The sequence below is a fragment of the Halyomorpha halys genome, unplaced genomic scaffold (genome assembly GCF_000696795.3).
Source record: "Halyomorpha halys isolate HHAL.00 unplaced genomic scaffold, Hhal_1.1 Scaffold179.1, whole genome shotgun sequence".
NCBI lineage: Eukaryota > Metazoa > Arthropoda > Insecta > Hemiptera > Pentatomidae > Halyomorpha > Halyomorpha halys.
In genome coordinates this window covers 590,438-607,664 of record NW_027107000.1, presented here as the reverse complement: position 1 = coordinate 607,664, position 17,227 = coordinate 590,438, and the positions used below count along the sequence as shown (strand labels likewise).

Genomic DNA, 17,227 nt, shown 5'->3' with positions numbered 1-17,227 from the left:
AAAACCAATTGGAAGTAATAAAATTAAACTAACGAAAGAAAAATGTACTTTTGGGCTTTAACAAATTTCAAGCTAAGATTTCATAGAGAGCTTCATCATGCCAAGTTTTACCAAAACAAACTATGGCTGAAATATATACCTCAGTACTGAGAGTTTTGCAGTTTTAAAAATTTAATATGATTAATTATATCAACTTCTATTTTATTTTGTAGATATTTTTAAAATCTTTATACAGCCAGAAACCTTCAATTATCTGACAAAAATCTTCTGACTGGGTATACTACTAGGTGTGTTCACAAAGTTTTATAACTGGTCTCAGAACCAAAAATTTAATAAATAAATATTTTTGTACATCAAACTGAAAGTCTTGAATATATGACACTTGGGTATCAAAGACAAACACCACTACTAGCATTTTTTCCATTGTTCATAGGCTCCTTGAAACTCTTCACACGCAGGCATCTCATCGAAGGTGCCTGGACCACTGAAATTGTGTCAAATCGCTTCCCTCTCTGGTCTCTCTTAATGCAGGGGAAAAAAAGAGGTCGTTGGGAGCTATCTCAGGATTATAGGCTGACTGTAGTAGTTTTACCATATTGATTATGACTAAACTTCGGCAGGGGCGAGCAAATAGTTAGAGGGAAATATCATGATTAAGAAGCTAATCATCTTTGATCCAACATACTCCAATGTAAAATTGACCTGTGCAAGACTGTCTGGCAGGAACTCAATCTTTTTGGATCACTCCTTTGGTGTTTAACTCAGGGGAAAAAAGTTTTTTTGTAGTCACATAAGTTTTTGGTTCTTAGACCAGTCTTGAAACTTTTTAATTACACCTTATATGTCCGAGGGCTTGAATTATAGAAATTATTTTCTATTTTATTGATTAGATGATTAACACCATACTAATTTTTGGTGTTTTAAAAAACATTGTAGCTCTTTTCGGCTAAACCATTTGTCTGACAATTCAAGAAATAATGTGGAATCGTTCAAAACATTTTTTAGATTAACACATGACTGTAATTAGAAAAACTTTTTCTTTAGATTAAATTTGTTAAAAATTCAGAAAATGCTATAATTTTCTTAATTCTGATTCTTAAAATGCACTGTACTTAACAGGAGAGGATATCACATATGTTTCCTAGATTTTGATGAAACTTTTTCAGCTGGTCTCGAAATATTGGACACTAGTAAATATTAAGAGCCAACACAGCCCTCAAGTCCCAGGAAAATTGGGATGTGCAAACACATTTTATTTTATATGTCTGGTTCTGATTAACATAGAAAAATGAGTTTGGTATCGAAATGACATTATTGCTAAATGATAAAATTAAAAAAAAAAATAATAATCCATCAAAATATTCAATTATTAAGCTTGCTAAAAATATTAAAAAGCCTTGAGAATAGCAATTTTTTGGGAGAAAAATTTAATTCCTTTTTTTTTTTAAACAAAAACCGAAATCAAGTTCAAAAATTTAGTAAAATTTCTGTTTTTTATTTTTATTCGTCCATGACAATGATTTCATTTTTTAAGGGACATATTTTGAAACATGCTATAGCAGTGTTTCCTAAACTTTTGACATCTGTGTATGCCTTCATAACACTGAGTTTTTTACCCAGTTGGCTATGTCGTGAGCTTAGAAATTGACTAGAAATTGGAAACAATCAAGAGCACCTTGTCTCTCCCGATCCTATTCTATAACATTAATTTCTATACGACTTTGTTAAACTGTTTTAGTCTAGGAAGGACAAAAGTTGATATTTGTTTTTCACATCTCAAGAAAAAATACAAATTTTTATAGCAACAAAATTGTAAAAATGTTTGTTCAAAATTTTCATCTTCCAGGATGGTAAGTGAAACTTGTGGATTCCCGCACTGCACCAGATATTTGCCCATATAATTATTTTCAGACCAAAATTTCATTCTGAAAAACCTGTTTGTTCCAAAAATGTGTTTTTATTTGTTCTGGGAAAATCCGAGTTTTGTTAAAACACCTTACTTTATGTAGCAAATTTGTGCAAAGTCTCGGACTTTGCACTGTAGGTGTGAAGTAGGTGAAAATTCTAAAACTATTTTTTGAGAAAAACCTCATCAAAGATCTGAATTTTCAGGTAAAAGTTATGTTTTTTTTTTTTGTTTTTTTTGGTGGCAGAATCTAAACCTGAGCTGTTTTTGTTTTCATAAAAAATAATTTTCTGTGGAAATCTATATTGTAGAGGCTTTTTGAAACTTTTATCAAGCATAATAATTTTTGATTTTCATAAAAATTAGGGATGAAATGTTTTTTGTGGTGTAAAATCCAATTATGAGTTTGGTTTTGTTAAAAAAAAAGTGTCAAATAAATAAAATTTTATAAGTAGATTTGTGTTCAAGTCTTGCCTGATAGTGGTTCTATGCTAGAGCCAACCTAAGAATATTTAAAATTTTTTAAATGAGTATTGAAAATTACCTGTACTATTTAATATGATGATTACCTTTGTGCAACTTATTGGTTTTTGTATGTCTAATACTCTAATTTTCTTTGTTATTTATCGAATTAAAATGATATGTTAATTTTGTATGAAATATGTTGTGGAATTAGATCATTCAATAATATTATTATTTTTTTAAATATATATTACTTTGTTTTGTGTTCTTACTTTAGGTCTGTCGTTGAAACTACCACTATACCATCAACAGTTTCAGAAAGAGAGCCCGTAACATCAACTACAATGAATGACATAAATTTTCTGAAAATAGCATTTGTTTATTATGTGCGAAAAAATTATGTAAGTTTTAATATATTTTATGTAGTACAATCGATCATTACACAACGTTATTACTACTATATTTATTTATATATTATATATAATACACATTATATATTATCCACTAACTTTAAAAAAAAAAATTAATCTTGTTTTGTGATAATGTTGTATGGCTGCATTATTTGACATGGTTTCTTGACTCCTCTCCTTGGCCCAAACTGTTTTAGGCAGTGATGATTAAAATATTTAATTACCTTTTCATTCCTATTACCTATTTTGTAAAACCCCATTATGTTTTCTGTTTAACAAGGTACTTGAAAAGGCTGTGAGTAAAAATGTAAAGGGGAATTTGTCAAAGAGAATAGGGGGTGAGGGTATTAACTGTTCCAATAAACTAATTTAATTTTAATTCGCTATTTTAGGGGAGATATAAATGTATTTATAAATTTTATACATTTGTTTATAATGATCTATATAAATTACCAATAAATAGCAATATAAATTGCGAATAAATATTACCCTAGTAAATCTTAATAACTATTTCTAAAATAAACGTTCTTCTAATGTCCTAAATATATCCTTCCTTATTTAAAAAATTTTGCCATTATTTGTCTTCTTGATATTCATTTGAATATTTTATAAGATAGAACTTTGAAATCTAGATAGTTACAAAAGAAAAACAAAAATCCCAAACAATGTGCTCTTATTATCACTCTTGTAGAAAGTTTTTTTTTTATAAACCATCGCAGAAAGATTGGAAACAAATTTTGCTTTGGAAATTTTTATAACATTTGTTCAATGCAATTTCATCCAAATAATTTTTATTATGTAATTAATCAAGAGTTCATTATATTTATTTTGAAATTAAAAGTATCATTCCAATTGATGATGACTCTTTAAAGTTTTTTGCCTGTTTCAAGAAAATAAAGCAATTACAGTCCTCTTGTAATACTAATGTTTTCCTTTTCTATCTGAACCATTCTGTTCCCTTTGCTCAGACCCTATTGTTTAATGTGAAGTATGAAAGGAGAATATGTACAAAATAAAGATTGTAGGCAACTTAGAACTGGAATGAAAAATGTCCACTAGTCAAATGTTTTTATTCAATGATATACTAGTCATAATGGTACTTATTTTCATTACAGAAACAATGCCTCAACGTTATAAATGAAGAATTTCCTTCATCCAAAGAAACTCGTATTGACTCTGTTTTATCGACAACACTTGTCAAAGTTAGTCTTGATATAATAAATGATTTGTCACCTAAAGAAAATCGGTGGGGAAATATAGCTAAAGGTAAGTAAATTTTTTTCCAAGATAAAACTTGTGAGAATAAACAAAGTTTTTCAGAATGCACAGAAGTGTTGATTTTTTCCCAATCTCTAATATAAATTGTGTTGAAGTTATTACTTGAATGATTAAAGCTACTTAAATTATTATCTATCTACTTTGAATAAGTATTGCATCATTGATTTTAATATTATTTTTTTCATTGTGTTTATTGTAAAAACTTCTTTATAAGTATTTTTTTTTAATTTTATCTAAACTAGTTGAATTTCAACCAAAAAATATTATCAATAATGTTTCATATTTCTCAATATGTATTAGTGGTGATTTGTTATGACCTATATTTTTATAATTCATTTAAAATATTTATTAATTATTTTAACACATCAGTTATGATATCATTATAATTAGACCCAATGGGAGGCCTGTCAACATCACATTTGGATACACAGCTTGCTGAAAAATTAAAGGCACATGATTTATTTCTGAGATTTGCAAGAAGACTTGCAGTGGTTATTGATGTAAGTATTTAAATGTTCTTTGTTTCATGAATTCTAAATTTTAATTATTCTCATAGAAATATAATTTTTAAGTACCTTAATCTTTATAATCTGAGACAATTAATTTATCATCCAATGGAGCTATAGTCCTCTTCCACTCGACCCTGTTCTTGGCTACACTTCTCCATTCTCCAACACCTTGAGCCCGAAGTTTATCCTCCACATCCTGGATCCAACAAATTAGTTTATATCTACTATTAAATCTGCTTAAATTTGGGTACTATTCACACTTCATGGATTCCTTTTTCTTAAGTTATACCATACATAAGAAAAATATTTATATGTTGAGTATTTCTTCATCTAATATGTGCATTTAATGTTCCTCTATGCTATGTTAATCCAGTGCTACTCCCTTTCTTTTTTTGCAAGCTTTTAATTTTCATTAGGTCCAAAATTTGTTATACATCTGGCATAGAGAGGAATACAACTTTACAAATTCCAAAATTAATAGTAAACCATATCTTATTAATTTAAGAGTAAATGATGTTTGCCAGGTCTTTTCTGGTTTTGATCAATGTCTGTAACTCTTGAATGAGGTATCATAATGATAGATTCATTATATGTAGTTGATTTTATTTATAAATATATGTAAGATTATATTCAATTATTATTATTATTTCTTTTTCAAATGCAAATAATATTGAAATGTTGTGTATATGTATGATTAAATGAGAGGTATCCAGTAATACACTTAAAAATCCAAGGATGATCATTTCATTTCTTCAGGTGTTCTGTTTTTAGCAAAATGTATCATTATAGTACTTGAAGGAGCTAGTAAAAGTTTCTTTTTGTCTGAACTCTCCAAGTATTCCAAAATTTTCAACTTCAAAGTAATTGTTTGTCCTTAAGAATTTTTTTTTTCTGCCTCTTATCCAGCCCTACACTTGTGTGCTGCTAATATGTATGTAGCCATATAAATAGCTGTGTAAAGTTGATATTTATTATCAGCGGTAACTTTACCACACATATTGTTAAAATTGTTTCTGGCTAAATTCGCCTATAAATAAGGAAAGTTGAATGAAAAATTTCATTATGAACAAGAAGTAAACTTTCATCAATTTTGTGTAGGTGGATTAACATGTCTAAAATGGTGGTAAAAAAGGCTTTTTGTAAAGCCAAGTGACTGAAAAAGTGTGGTATTCCTTATGAATGCTTGTTTACATTCCTCCTTAAAGATTGTTACATCCCTTCTAATCTTCTTTTTTCTATGTTATTATTTAGTTATTTATTTACAAGCAATATTAAATTAATTTTTAAAACTATAATATCTATTACCCAACCATATAACAAGGTAACTTACTACAGTATTTTAATCTGTTTCTTTTTTTATAATTTGACTAACTGTATATTTCTTTTTCCATGTTTTTAAGCTTGGAAAAGTCACAAAATTAAACGGCACAGTCAAGACTGTTCATGTATTGTATGAACATAATGAAAAGATTGCCACAGCATTTATGTTACGCAAACTTCAGAAACAGTAAGATCATTTTAGTTTTATTTATTTGATTTTTTTTATTGTGTCCCTTATTGATCAGTTTACAGTTAATTTTTATTTATAATATTAATTTATTAATAATTTTATGGAAAAATAATTGAACTACTTTAAGTCCTCACATTTTTAAGTTTTATTGTATATACATATTTTTTTTTTTTTTACATTTTTGTAATGTTTTGGCCTTTATATTGGCCATTTTCAAACATTTTTATTTTCACCCCAGTCATCATATAAAATCTATTTCTAATTGTACAACTCTTGGATTTACTTTCATAAATTTTACCACCGTTGGGTGATTCCTTCCCATGATTATCAAGTGTTCTGTAATATTCATCAAAATTTCCTACTGTATTTTTTTGTACAGTTGTAAATTTGAATAAATATCTTTTATAAATTTATTCAAAATTCTGCTTTTCCCTGTTTTATTTTATCACAGAGGTCATTTATGTTTTTTATATGGTCTTTTTTTGTTTAGATATTTCCAATTAACAATTTAATATTTTATAAAAAAATATTTTAAAACAAATTATTATTAAAAACATGTCTATAATGTTATAAATGTCTTTAATAAGACAATTATTTATAAAATGTATGCAAACCAAAGATATATAACAGAATTAGACAAAAATGATTAAATAAATTAAAATGAAGGTTGAAGTGGAAGGAGCAACATAATTAAAACCATAATAAATTTGTATTATGGAAAGACTAGCATTTCCTTATGATTTTAACGTTTTGCTTATCCCTTTTAAAACAAATTAACAGGTTTGGAAAAACTGTTCAAGATGCAGTGGCAGATGTTTCCCGAGAGCTGAATTTTGAATATACTAGAGAAATAGGCTTGTTGGATTATTTTTATCGATATGTAAGTTTTCTATGTCTTATTTTCTTGTAGATTTGATTTAATTGCAAATTTAAGTATTTATTTTGAAATTAGTTATAATGAACCTTAGTGCATCGGTGAGCTTCGAAGAGTTTTTTTTTTAGCTAAACTGTTAAGTATCAATAGTGAAGTGAAAGAATACAGTGCTGTGCTTGTTGTTGTTGTTATTCGGTGTTCTGAGGTGATGAAGCATATTGTTTAGTCTAATTTTGTGGTCTGTTGTAGTTTAAATCTTGTAATTGAACTATTGTTTTGTGTTGTATGTAAAGGTAGTATTTTGTTATAATACAAGCGTTGATTTGAACTTTTGTGCTATTTATTTGATAACTTTTGGAGGTAAATATAAAATTTAGATTTGTTGCCAAAAATAATCCACTATGTTGGTGCAAAATTAAAAAAGTTAGAAAATGGACTAAATGCATTTCGAACTGGGGCTCTTCATATACTCTAGCAGTTATCCCTGCTTGATCCAATTATTTTTCAAATCATAATAATTAATTATTGAATAAAGGTAGGTTTACACGTTACTAATAACATTTTATTAGCAATATGTTAATAACATTTTTGTTATTGCATTTTGATGTTAACTTTTTACACTTATTAATAGCAAAATATTATTACCATTTTCAACCAATTGTTATGAGTGAAATCCAATGTTATTATCTAAAGTTACCAATAATGTTCAGAGCAAATCTTTGAAAAATGCTAATAAGTTGTTATTAACTTGTTTTATTGGCAAAGTTACCTCCAACTCATTTTAAAGTATCAAATTTATTCTTCATTCATTTTTGATAGTGGGATTTCAGATGATGTACAACTTGGTTCTTATTAAAATTGAGATTTATATTTTTAGGCGAGTGTATCTGATGAAGCATTGAGGCGCTTAATTAATATATGTTTGGAAAATGTTGGTGATTATACAACAACATTTGGATATTTGAGGCTATTAAAGGAGACAAATGCTGTCATAAACGTTAGTATTTTATTTATTTATGTTTTTTCTGATTTATTCTATCTTGGTTGACATTTGGTACATTTTTATACACCATAAACTTCTTTTACGGTATATTTCAGGATATTTTTCAAATTAATTTATTATTAGAACATGCTTTCATATTAATTATTAATCTTATACTATTTTTTGATTTCAGAAGATATATTAGTTAGATTCGAAATTTTAGGTATAAAATTTAGACTGAATTTATAATTTTAGGCACTCATTCAAGGCACAGTTTAATGTTCAATAATTCTTAAAATAAACAAAATTTGGCCAGTTAGCACCTTTTGGAGTTATCAACTGAAAATTGTGTGTTTTTTAATGATGTAGCTTATGAAAAAGTCAAGAAGCCCTGTAAAACTAGCATACATCTTTCTGATACCAATTAAATGGATCGAAATTATATCCCACTGTTGTACATTTATTTATACCAACTAACATTATTTTACTTTATATTTTTTGGCATAAAACTTTTTATGCTACGAACAGCCGTTTCGGCGATGTAAAAGAAGAACCAAAAAAACATGACTTTCTCCTTCCTCCACTCTCTTTGTCTCTGCTTCAATAACACACAACTTTTAATATTTTTACCTCTTAAATAGTTCGGACAAAGTGCTGCAGTCAACTCTTGGTGTAACCTCATTTCCTTTTACACTCCCTCTTTTGAACATTCATTGATAAGACTATAGATATATAATTAATGAATATGTTGTATTGTTATATATAATTAATAATGTGTTGATTTTATTTGAATTATCTGTTGGAAAATTTGAATAAAATTTTTTGACAAAAATAATGTGGTTTTAAGATGAATCAATGGAATAAATGGGAGGTAGTCAAACAATATTAATTTAATTCCATGTTTTCAATCATATCAATATTCCTTTGTCTCACATCCTTTTTTGTGATGTTTACAAGGATGAAATTATAATGGTATAACAGTAATTTCACATTAATTTAATTTGATTAAATTTGCTCTTTTTTTCAGGCTATTTTAGGTTCACTCATAAGAAGAAAGTGTAAAAAGGGTTACTACATTGATACTGCTTATCTACCTTGGCTGTCTGCAGAATCACCAGGATTATTTTATGATATTGTTGCCTTAGTATGTTAAATTAAAATTGAATTATTTTAATCATGGTAGTTTATTGTTATATTGATCAACAAAATTATTATTACTTTTTAGGCAAATTTAAACCTAAATGTTATCAAGTCATGGGGTTCTCAAACATTGAAATTAAGAAGTATTCTCAGGCAATTTTTCCAACTTTGCAATAATTTACTTTTTCTACGAATGCCATATATAACTAAAGTAGAATTTGATAAGTTGTCATCTAGTTTTATACAATTTTTCAGTAAGTATTATATTTAGTTTATTGCTAGTTTAAAAATTAAACATATATGCATCTAAAGGGTGTTTTTTTAAGCCCGATAGAACTTGAAATTGTAAAAAATAACACAAAAAATTAAATTGTAATCAAAATTTTTTTTTTATTCGAAAGATCAATACGTGACATTAACATTTGAAAATGATTTCGGGCATATGGGCACCGCGGCTGTTCTTGACGAAGCGCATTCTGGACGTCCAATTTTGGGCCACTTTTTCGAGCACTGCTGGCCGTATGTCACGAATAACACGAACAATGCTGGCCTCCAAGGCGTCAATTGTTGCTGGTTTATCAGCATAAACCAGTGACTTCACGTAGCCCACAGGAAATAATCGAGAGGTGTCAAATCGCACTACCATATGCGGCAATTTTGCTTATTAACAAACCCGTTAAGCCAAAAATGCACCTCATCGCTGAACACAATTTTACAGAATGCGCTTCGTCAAGAACAGCCGCGGTGCCCATATGCCCGAAATCATTTTCAAATGTTAATGTCACGTATTGATCTTTCGAATAAAAAAAAAATTTTGATTACAATTTAATTTTTTGTGTTATTTTTTACAATTTCAAGTTCTATCGGGCTTAAAAAAACACCCTATATCTGACAACTGGTTATCCAAGTTTTGGTATATGTTTTGAGTGTGTAACAATGAAGTCTTTAACCCTAATGAAATAGGTTTATTTTATAAACTAAATTTTTTAAAAAAATTTGGGATAGTGTATATAATAGATTTTATCAATCTCCTATTTCACATTTACATAACTATGGTGTGAAGATACTCTATTATCTCTATCAACAGCGTCCTTAGGTGAGATAGAATGCTGTATTGCTTAGTAGGAAAACAGTTTTTCATAGATTTACACAATGTTTATTGTATGATTGGTTGTAACAATGATGGACCATAATCACCAAATATGCCTGGCCCCGTGGAGATCATTCGTTATAAACAATATTCAGAGTATACACTCATATGAACATTCCAAGAATAGAACTTGTAACCAGAGATAGAATATAAAATGTTTGAGTTTTTCTTTATTGGAAAATAATTATTCTTCCTTATAAAAGCGTAAAGTCGTTAAACGTATTTGCTTATGTTGGAAACAGCTTTTGATAGATCTTTCTTAGTCCGATTCTCTTCCCTTTGAAATTTTGTTCTTATATCCATTTCTCCATTGCCCTCATGACCTTCAAATCCCTTATCTTCAATCATTTCCTGTTCATCCAGTTTCTAGAGAAAAGTAAATAAATATTTTTTTTTTCTCAATAAAAAATTGTAAATAGATAGATACATAAATAATTTTATTTTTTGTTCCCATTGTATTTTTTTTTTTTTAACTTAGTACAAAATATTATTAAATGTTTCTAATATACATTTAATAAAATTTGTAAATAAGTATATAAACATGATTTGCTCTTTTCAGTTAATTATTATTATTTAATTTTTATTTATTTGTTCATTTTACTTTTAGAAACTAAAACCAATTTCCTTATCCTGTTATATTATTCTTAAACTGTATTACTTTTTTATTTGATATTTTTTTTTCTCATTATAATTTTCAAATTGGCTCTTAGTTATTTTATTTTTTTTTATTTTTAGTGGATAAGAATATGCTCTTTGAAGCCTTAAGGTTAGCCTACAAGTACAAAAATTTTGATTATTTAGCACCCTTAATATATGATCTAAAGCTAGAAGCTGATATTTATGACTATATTAAAGAATTTGGTAGTGAAGTGAGTAACATTTATTTATTAACTTTTTAATTTATATTACTTATTCCATCTGGTCATAAATTTATCTATTTATATGTATATATATTTTTAATCTTTAGGGATTTTGCGATTGTCTATTTGAATACCTGTATACTGCTGGAAAATATAAGCATTTACTGGACTTAAAGTTATCTGAAGAAAATGAATTGCTATTAAAAGATTTTATTTCTGACAAACCTCCTCTTAAATGGGTTTATTTTTTGAAACGGAAGGATTTAGTGGCGGCTAATGAAACATTACTAAGTTTAATAAATAATGAGGAAATTCGCTTTCATGATCAAGAGGTATGTGTATATTTAGTCTTTATGTAAAAAATGTAAATGCCAGAAAGTTGATCGGTTGGAGTAAAAGAAGTACACAATTTCAAATTTAAGAATGTTATTTGTTGTTTTAATACAGTTCTCTAAGATAAATTTCAAATAAAATTTTATGGTGTTTTTCTATAGCTTAAACATATAATATAATGCTCTAGGATTTCACAACATTTATGCAGATGAGTTACACTGGATGTCAGTTTGTCATCTTATATTTTTGAAATTTGGAGAGAAGAAGCATGGAGAAAAACAATCTTCTGCTTAATCCATAAATAAGCTGATCTACTCTCATATAATAATTAAAGTTGGATTTCTCTTTATCTCTCCCTTCTGTTAATAAGATGTCCTCCACACAAGCTTCCTTTTGTGGAATTGAAAAATTGTTGCTGTAAATGACTACTTTGAGAAGCATTTACATAATAACTCCTAGTCACAAGAAACAAAAATTTAAGCCTAAAATCCCTGTAACTCACTTTTGTTTTTTAGACATGTCATGTCCTTAAACTACCCCTGCTCAAACAGATATTTGGTGGATCATGTTTGGATAAAAACTAGAGAACTGTTCCCAAGTTTGATATAATCATATGAATGTCTGTCACATTATTGAACTAGGAAACCAGTGCGTAGGATAACATGAAAGCAGGTTGTAGACAGAGTAGATGAGGTACTATTAAAAGGCTTGGTAAATAAATTCATGATTGGACACTCTGCTTCAAAGCAATAGCTTCGGATGTAATTAAATGACAATTTTATTTAAATAAGTTGACTCTTTAATTGCCAAATGTAGTGTCAGTATTTCACTGAATCTAATTTATAAACACTCAAAATTAGCTATTTTTTAGATGTTTTACTTTACAAACATGCCAACTTTACCACCATCGTAAAGATTAATCAGTTACTATAGATGATAATGGAGAGAATGGGATCAAATCCCATGGATGATGTTCAAGGAATGGCTGTGGGGGTAAATAGAAAATCCTAAAGAACCGCAAATTATATGAGATTTATCGATCCTGTGACATAGTTCATTCCATACAAGCCAGAAGAATTGAATGACTGAACCATGTAACTAGAATAAAGGATAACATAATGCCAAAAAAAAATCTGCATGGGACATTCTATGGTGCCAGAAGAAGAGGACGACCTGTAGACGTTGGATCAAGGACTTGGCAGCGCTTGGTACGACAATTGGAGAATGAGGGTGCTGTCGAGAGGGGACTGGTGTAATATTGTCAGGCAAGTCAAGGCTTACCCCAGAATGTTGTACTATGTGGTAGTCGAGTTTGCTAGAATAATGGAGAATTTTTTGAACATTTTTCTAAAAAAAATTCAGAAGATCTTTGTAAAAAATAAGATACCTAATAGTGAAACATTAATTAATATCTTGTAAAATTATAATTTCTAGTTGTTACTCACTATCTGTTTATACTTTTTCTCCTGTTTTGCATAAGACTTGATTTTTAAACGAACTATCCATGTATGAGGGTGGTTTGAAAAGTTTTCGGAATGTACTAGAAAGAAGTGTCTTACCTCGGTGGAACTGCTTTTATTTTTCAACATTGTCTCCCTGTAGACTAATGCATTTAATCCAAGCGATGTTCCAATCCCTTGATTCCATCTCAAAAATGAGATTCCTCCAGGCCTGCAAAATACCTCTCCAATTTGGTTGTCAGTTCTTCCGTTGTAGGAAATCTTCATCCACCTAGGAAAATTTTTAGCTTTAGGAAGAGATCTAAGTCTGATGGTGCCAAATCAGATGAATAAGATGAATGTTCAACAATTCGTACCTCAGTTCATGAAGTTTTGCCAGGGCAACAGCACTGGTGTGCGGGCAGGTGTTGTTCTAATGAAAGATGACTTTTTTCCTTGCCAAACCAGGCATTTTTTCGCGTATCTTTTCCTGTAGTTGGTCTAGGAGGTTTGCGTGGTATTTCCCCATAATTGTTTGGCTAGTAGAAAGATAATCTATCAGCAGAATGCCTTATGCATCCCAGAAAACTGAGGCCATGATTTTTCCGCCCGAACGTACTGCCTTTGCTTTCTTTGGTTGTGGTGACTCAGCATGTTCCCACTGCTTTGACTACTGTTTTGTATCTGGAGTTTTATCTGTAGTCACAAACTGGTACAAAAAATCTTGTTGGTTGCACTGAAAACGGGCCAGATTTTGTTCGGACATTTCCAATCTGGTGGGTTTATGGTCCAATGTTAAGAGCCACGGCACAAATCTTGCGGATAATTTTTTCATTCCCAATTCTTTGGTTAAAATGTGATAAACCCGTTCAGATGACATCCCTACAGCTTCAGCAATCTCACACACTTTCAGTCAACGATCCTCCATGACCTTTTTATGCACTTTTGCTATAAATTCGGGGGTCATAGCACTTTTTGGCCGTCCACTACGTGGATCATCATTTAAGCTCTCCCGACCAAATTTAAACTCACTGGTCCACTTGGCAACAGTTGAATAAGAAAGAGCTGAGTCCCCCAGTGTGTTCTGAAAGTCAGCATGAATTTCCTTTGCTTTCATACCTTTCCTGCGTGAACATGCAATTTACATAACATGGGTATGTGTCATGTGTAAATAGACCCCTAGCCTCAGTTTACTTTCATCTATCTATATATGGAATATATAGTAAAGTAGTGCAATAGTGCAAAATTTGGAATTCGAATTTTCAACGAAAGTACAGGTTTTGAAGTCCCCCGAGTCCAAATAACCAACCAAGTCTCACAAAATGGTCTCTGTGTGTGAACAGTCTACCTCAAAAACGAAAAGTCGTTTTAAACTGAAATTACATAGTTAAGGTGGGTAATTTTCGATAAAATCAACTGACTGGAACTTAATAGAATCGATTTTTCACATTTTTCCAATTTTCTTGAAAACTGGGATACATAGCAAAACCAAATTTGCATCCAAAAAAAATTATTGATTTCTGTGTGGTGGTTGGCAGGAATAATTAATTCATTTCTCCTTTTTACTCAGAGTTGATACCATCACATCCACATTGTACTACAGTAAGATTGATACAATACATCAAAAACTTATCAAAAAAACAACCTGCATTGGTTAATCAGAAGGGAGGTATAGGTATACTCTTACACAACAACGCCAGACCTCATGTTTCACAGAAAGTGAAGAAACTTAAGGAGCTTTGTTCCGAAGTCCTTCCACACCCAGCAAAACTGACAGTCTTATCTCCAACAAATTTCGATCTGTTCAGAAATTTGGATAACTTCCTTAAATTTAAAATTTTTGGAAATGATTCTCAGGTCAAAAACGTATTTTCTGACTTCATTTCTTTACAAAATCCTGAATTTTTCAGTTCTGAGGGTAAATATTTTGATTTCATAAAGTTGTTTTTCTAAATAATCTGTCCTGTGAAAACTGACATTTCATTTGAAACAACTCAATATTTAGTGGCAGACCTGTGAAATAAATTCTGAGCTCAATCTGGCCATAAAAGGTTAATAACCTGTAGGATAACCCATCTTGCCTCTAACCTGTTTACGGTCTATAAGGAAATTAAACAAAATAAAAAACAAAAAATGGTATATTGTATTTATTTATTATTTTTTTTTTAGATAATTTGTGTATTTTCAAATTTATTATGCCGAGCTGTAAAAAAAGATGATGATCCTTTTATCAGAGCTTTTTCGAAAAGAATTAATCTTCAGCGTTATGTACCTGATAAAGTCTTTCTTCAACAAGGTTATGATCCCGAACTGGTCCAAACACTAAGCTATGAAGAAATTCTGGAGGTATTAAACTTAACTATTTTTGTATATATTACTTTTGTGTATATACTCTCTTAAATAGCCTTGGATCAACCTATCATCGATCTAATCATAAGTACTTCTTAGTAGTCTTAGTTCTGAAAGAGTTTAATTTTTATAGGTTGTTAAAACTGGTTGTCTATCAGTTTTGGAAATCCTGAAATATGGAAAAAAGTGTCCAAAAATTTATATTATTTTTCAATTTTCTAAGAAGACCTTATATTTTAATTGAAATTTATTGCTATCTAACTTCCGCATATATATATATATATTATAATAATTAAAAAATGATTTAAATAAAATAAAAAGAATTTTAATAGTTTTAACTAATTTCATAACTAAAAGATAGCTTGGGATCAAATTAAAAACTTTAATATTAAATAGATAATAGAATTTTATAACATAATAGACTCTTTTCTCAAGGCGGGTTTCTAGGCAATCAGAAACAGACGACACTTTACTTCTAATAACACTTAAACTTAATTAATAGCTATTTTACAAATGTAACAAATTCCAGATAGAAACAAAACTAACCAATTACACGATCTTCTCTTAATGATTGATGATTGTTGATATCTTCTTATCTATGATGCTATGTCCAACTCTCAACAATTGCTTCCAGTCGTTCCCACTTCTAGCCGACAGATGTCCTCTCACCAGGCCAACGAAATCAAGAGTACCCACTTCCTCTCCTCTATCTTCAATGTTCACTGGTCGATCCAAAAATAATCGATTGCAGCAGAATCACTCTACTTCACTTGCTATGATCCACGATGTAAATAGTTTATTGATAATTGTTACTTTCTTCCATTTCTTCTTTGGTTATTCCTTTTCCATAATTACTGCATAGAAATAACAAAAGTTGAAAAATTTCAATCCATGTTCTCACACACAAACAACCCAACGAACGCTTCGGGAGGACGTGCTCCGCCATCTTCTTTGTTTTGAATAGTGTATTCATTTTAGACAATGAACACTGGTTAGCCTGCTATTAAGTTTAATACTGCAAATAAACATATTTGAATGTTTATTAACCAATAAAATATTAGCAAATTAACCAATGTTTACATCCAACAATAAATTGGAAGTTGGAACCTACCAACAATCATTAATATTAAAAAAATAACAATTCACTCATAAAAGAGGATATTACAATATATATATTGTAATATCCTCTTTTATGAGTAAACAGTTATTTTTTATAGATAAATGATTTTTAGTAGGTTATATATGATTTATCATTTTAATATGTTTATTTGTAGTATTAAAACTAAAAGCAAGCAAACCAATTTTCACCAGTAAAATATGCAGTCACAAAAGATATCGTGCAAAGCCAAGATGGCAGCATGAGTCCTGCATAAAGTTCGTTGGATCGCGGCCATGTTGAGCAGATTCAAAGATTTTAAAAACTCTGTTTTAACTTCCCATTATAATTGAAATTACAGTAAATTTAAGGAAAAATAGAAGTCAAAAAATAGTGCTAAAGAATAATATTCAGAAAGTAAATCATTTGCAAAAATCCAAAACTGTTGTGCGACAATCGATGTTTACATGGAACATCGAGACAGGTTTTGATTCTTGGAAACATTCATTGCTTAGGCGCTGCAGGAAATGATGTTTCCTGAATGAGGAGGTCCTCATCATCTTTGTTCCAGCTCAAGAGTGGACATCTTAAAAAAGGAGACATCATAGAGTCACCCACGAAGAAAAAAAGGATTCTTTGTTTTAGATCGCCAGTGAAGTTGAAAACTTATAGAGGACCAAGGCCTTGTTTAAAGACAGTATTAGTTTGTGAAATAGAAGACATCAAGACTCATCAACCATCAAAAGAAGATTCTATGAAATTGGTTAGTTTTGTGATACCTAAATTTAAATACTTGTGTAAATGAGATATTAATTTAATCAAGTGTTAATAGTAAAAGTGTCTGTTTCTGATTGCCTAGAAACCTGCCCTGAGATTAAGAGTATAATATTATATATACTAAAATAAAAATTCTCATATTTATTTAATAT

The 17,227-nt window shown here is 29.5% G+C and overlaps 1 protein-coding gene across 1 annotated transcript in view; it reads left to right on the top strand.

Moving 5' to 3' along the window:
- The window catches only part of Nup133 (nuclear pore complex protein Nup133), a 38,922-nt gene that overhangs the window by 13,240 nt on the left and 8,455 nt on the right, over positions 1-17,227 (top strand). The window contains exons 11-21 of the mRNA XM_014418130.3: positions 2,646-2,769; positions 3,894-4,044; positions 4,447-4,556; positions 5,966-6,072; positions 6,856-6,955; positions 7,827-7,946; positions 8,959-9,075; positions 9,157-9,325; positions 10,957-11,090; positions 11,189-11,413; positions 15,023-15,199. Of these exons, the coding sequence (XP_014273616.1) occupies positions 2,646-2,769; positions 3,894-4,044; positions 4,447-4,556; positions 5,966-6,072; positions 6,856-6,955; positions 7,827-7,946; positions 8,959-9,075; positions 9,157-9,325; positions 10,957-11,090; positions 11,189-11,413; positions 15,023-15,199 (1,534 nt within the window). The remainder of the gene's footprint in view (positions 1-2,645; positions 2,770-3,893; positions 4,045-4,446; positions 4,557-5,965; positions 6,073-6,855; positions 6,956-7,826; positions 7,947-8,958; positions 9,076-9,156; positions 9,326-10,956; positions 11,091-11,188; positions 11,414-15,022; positions 15,200-17,227) is intronic.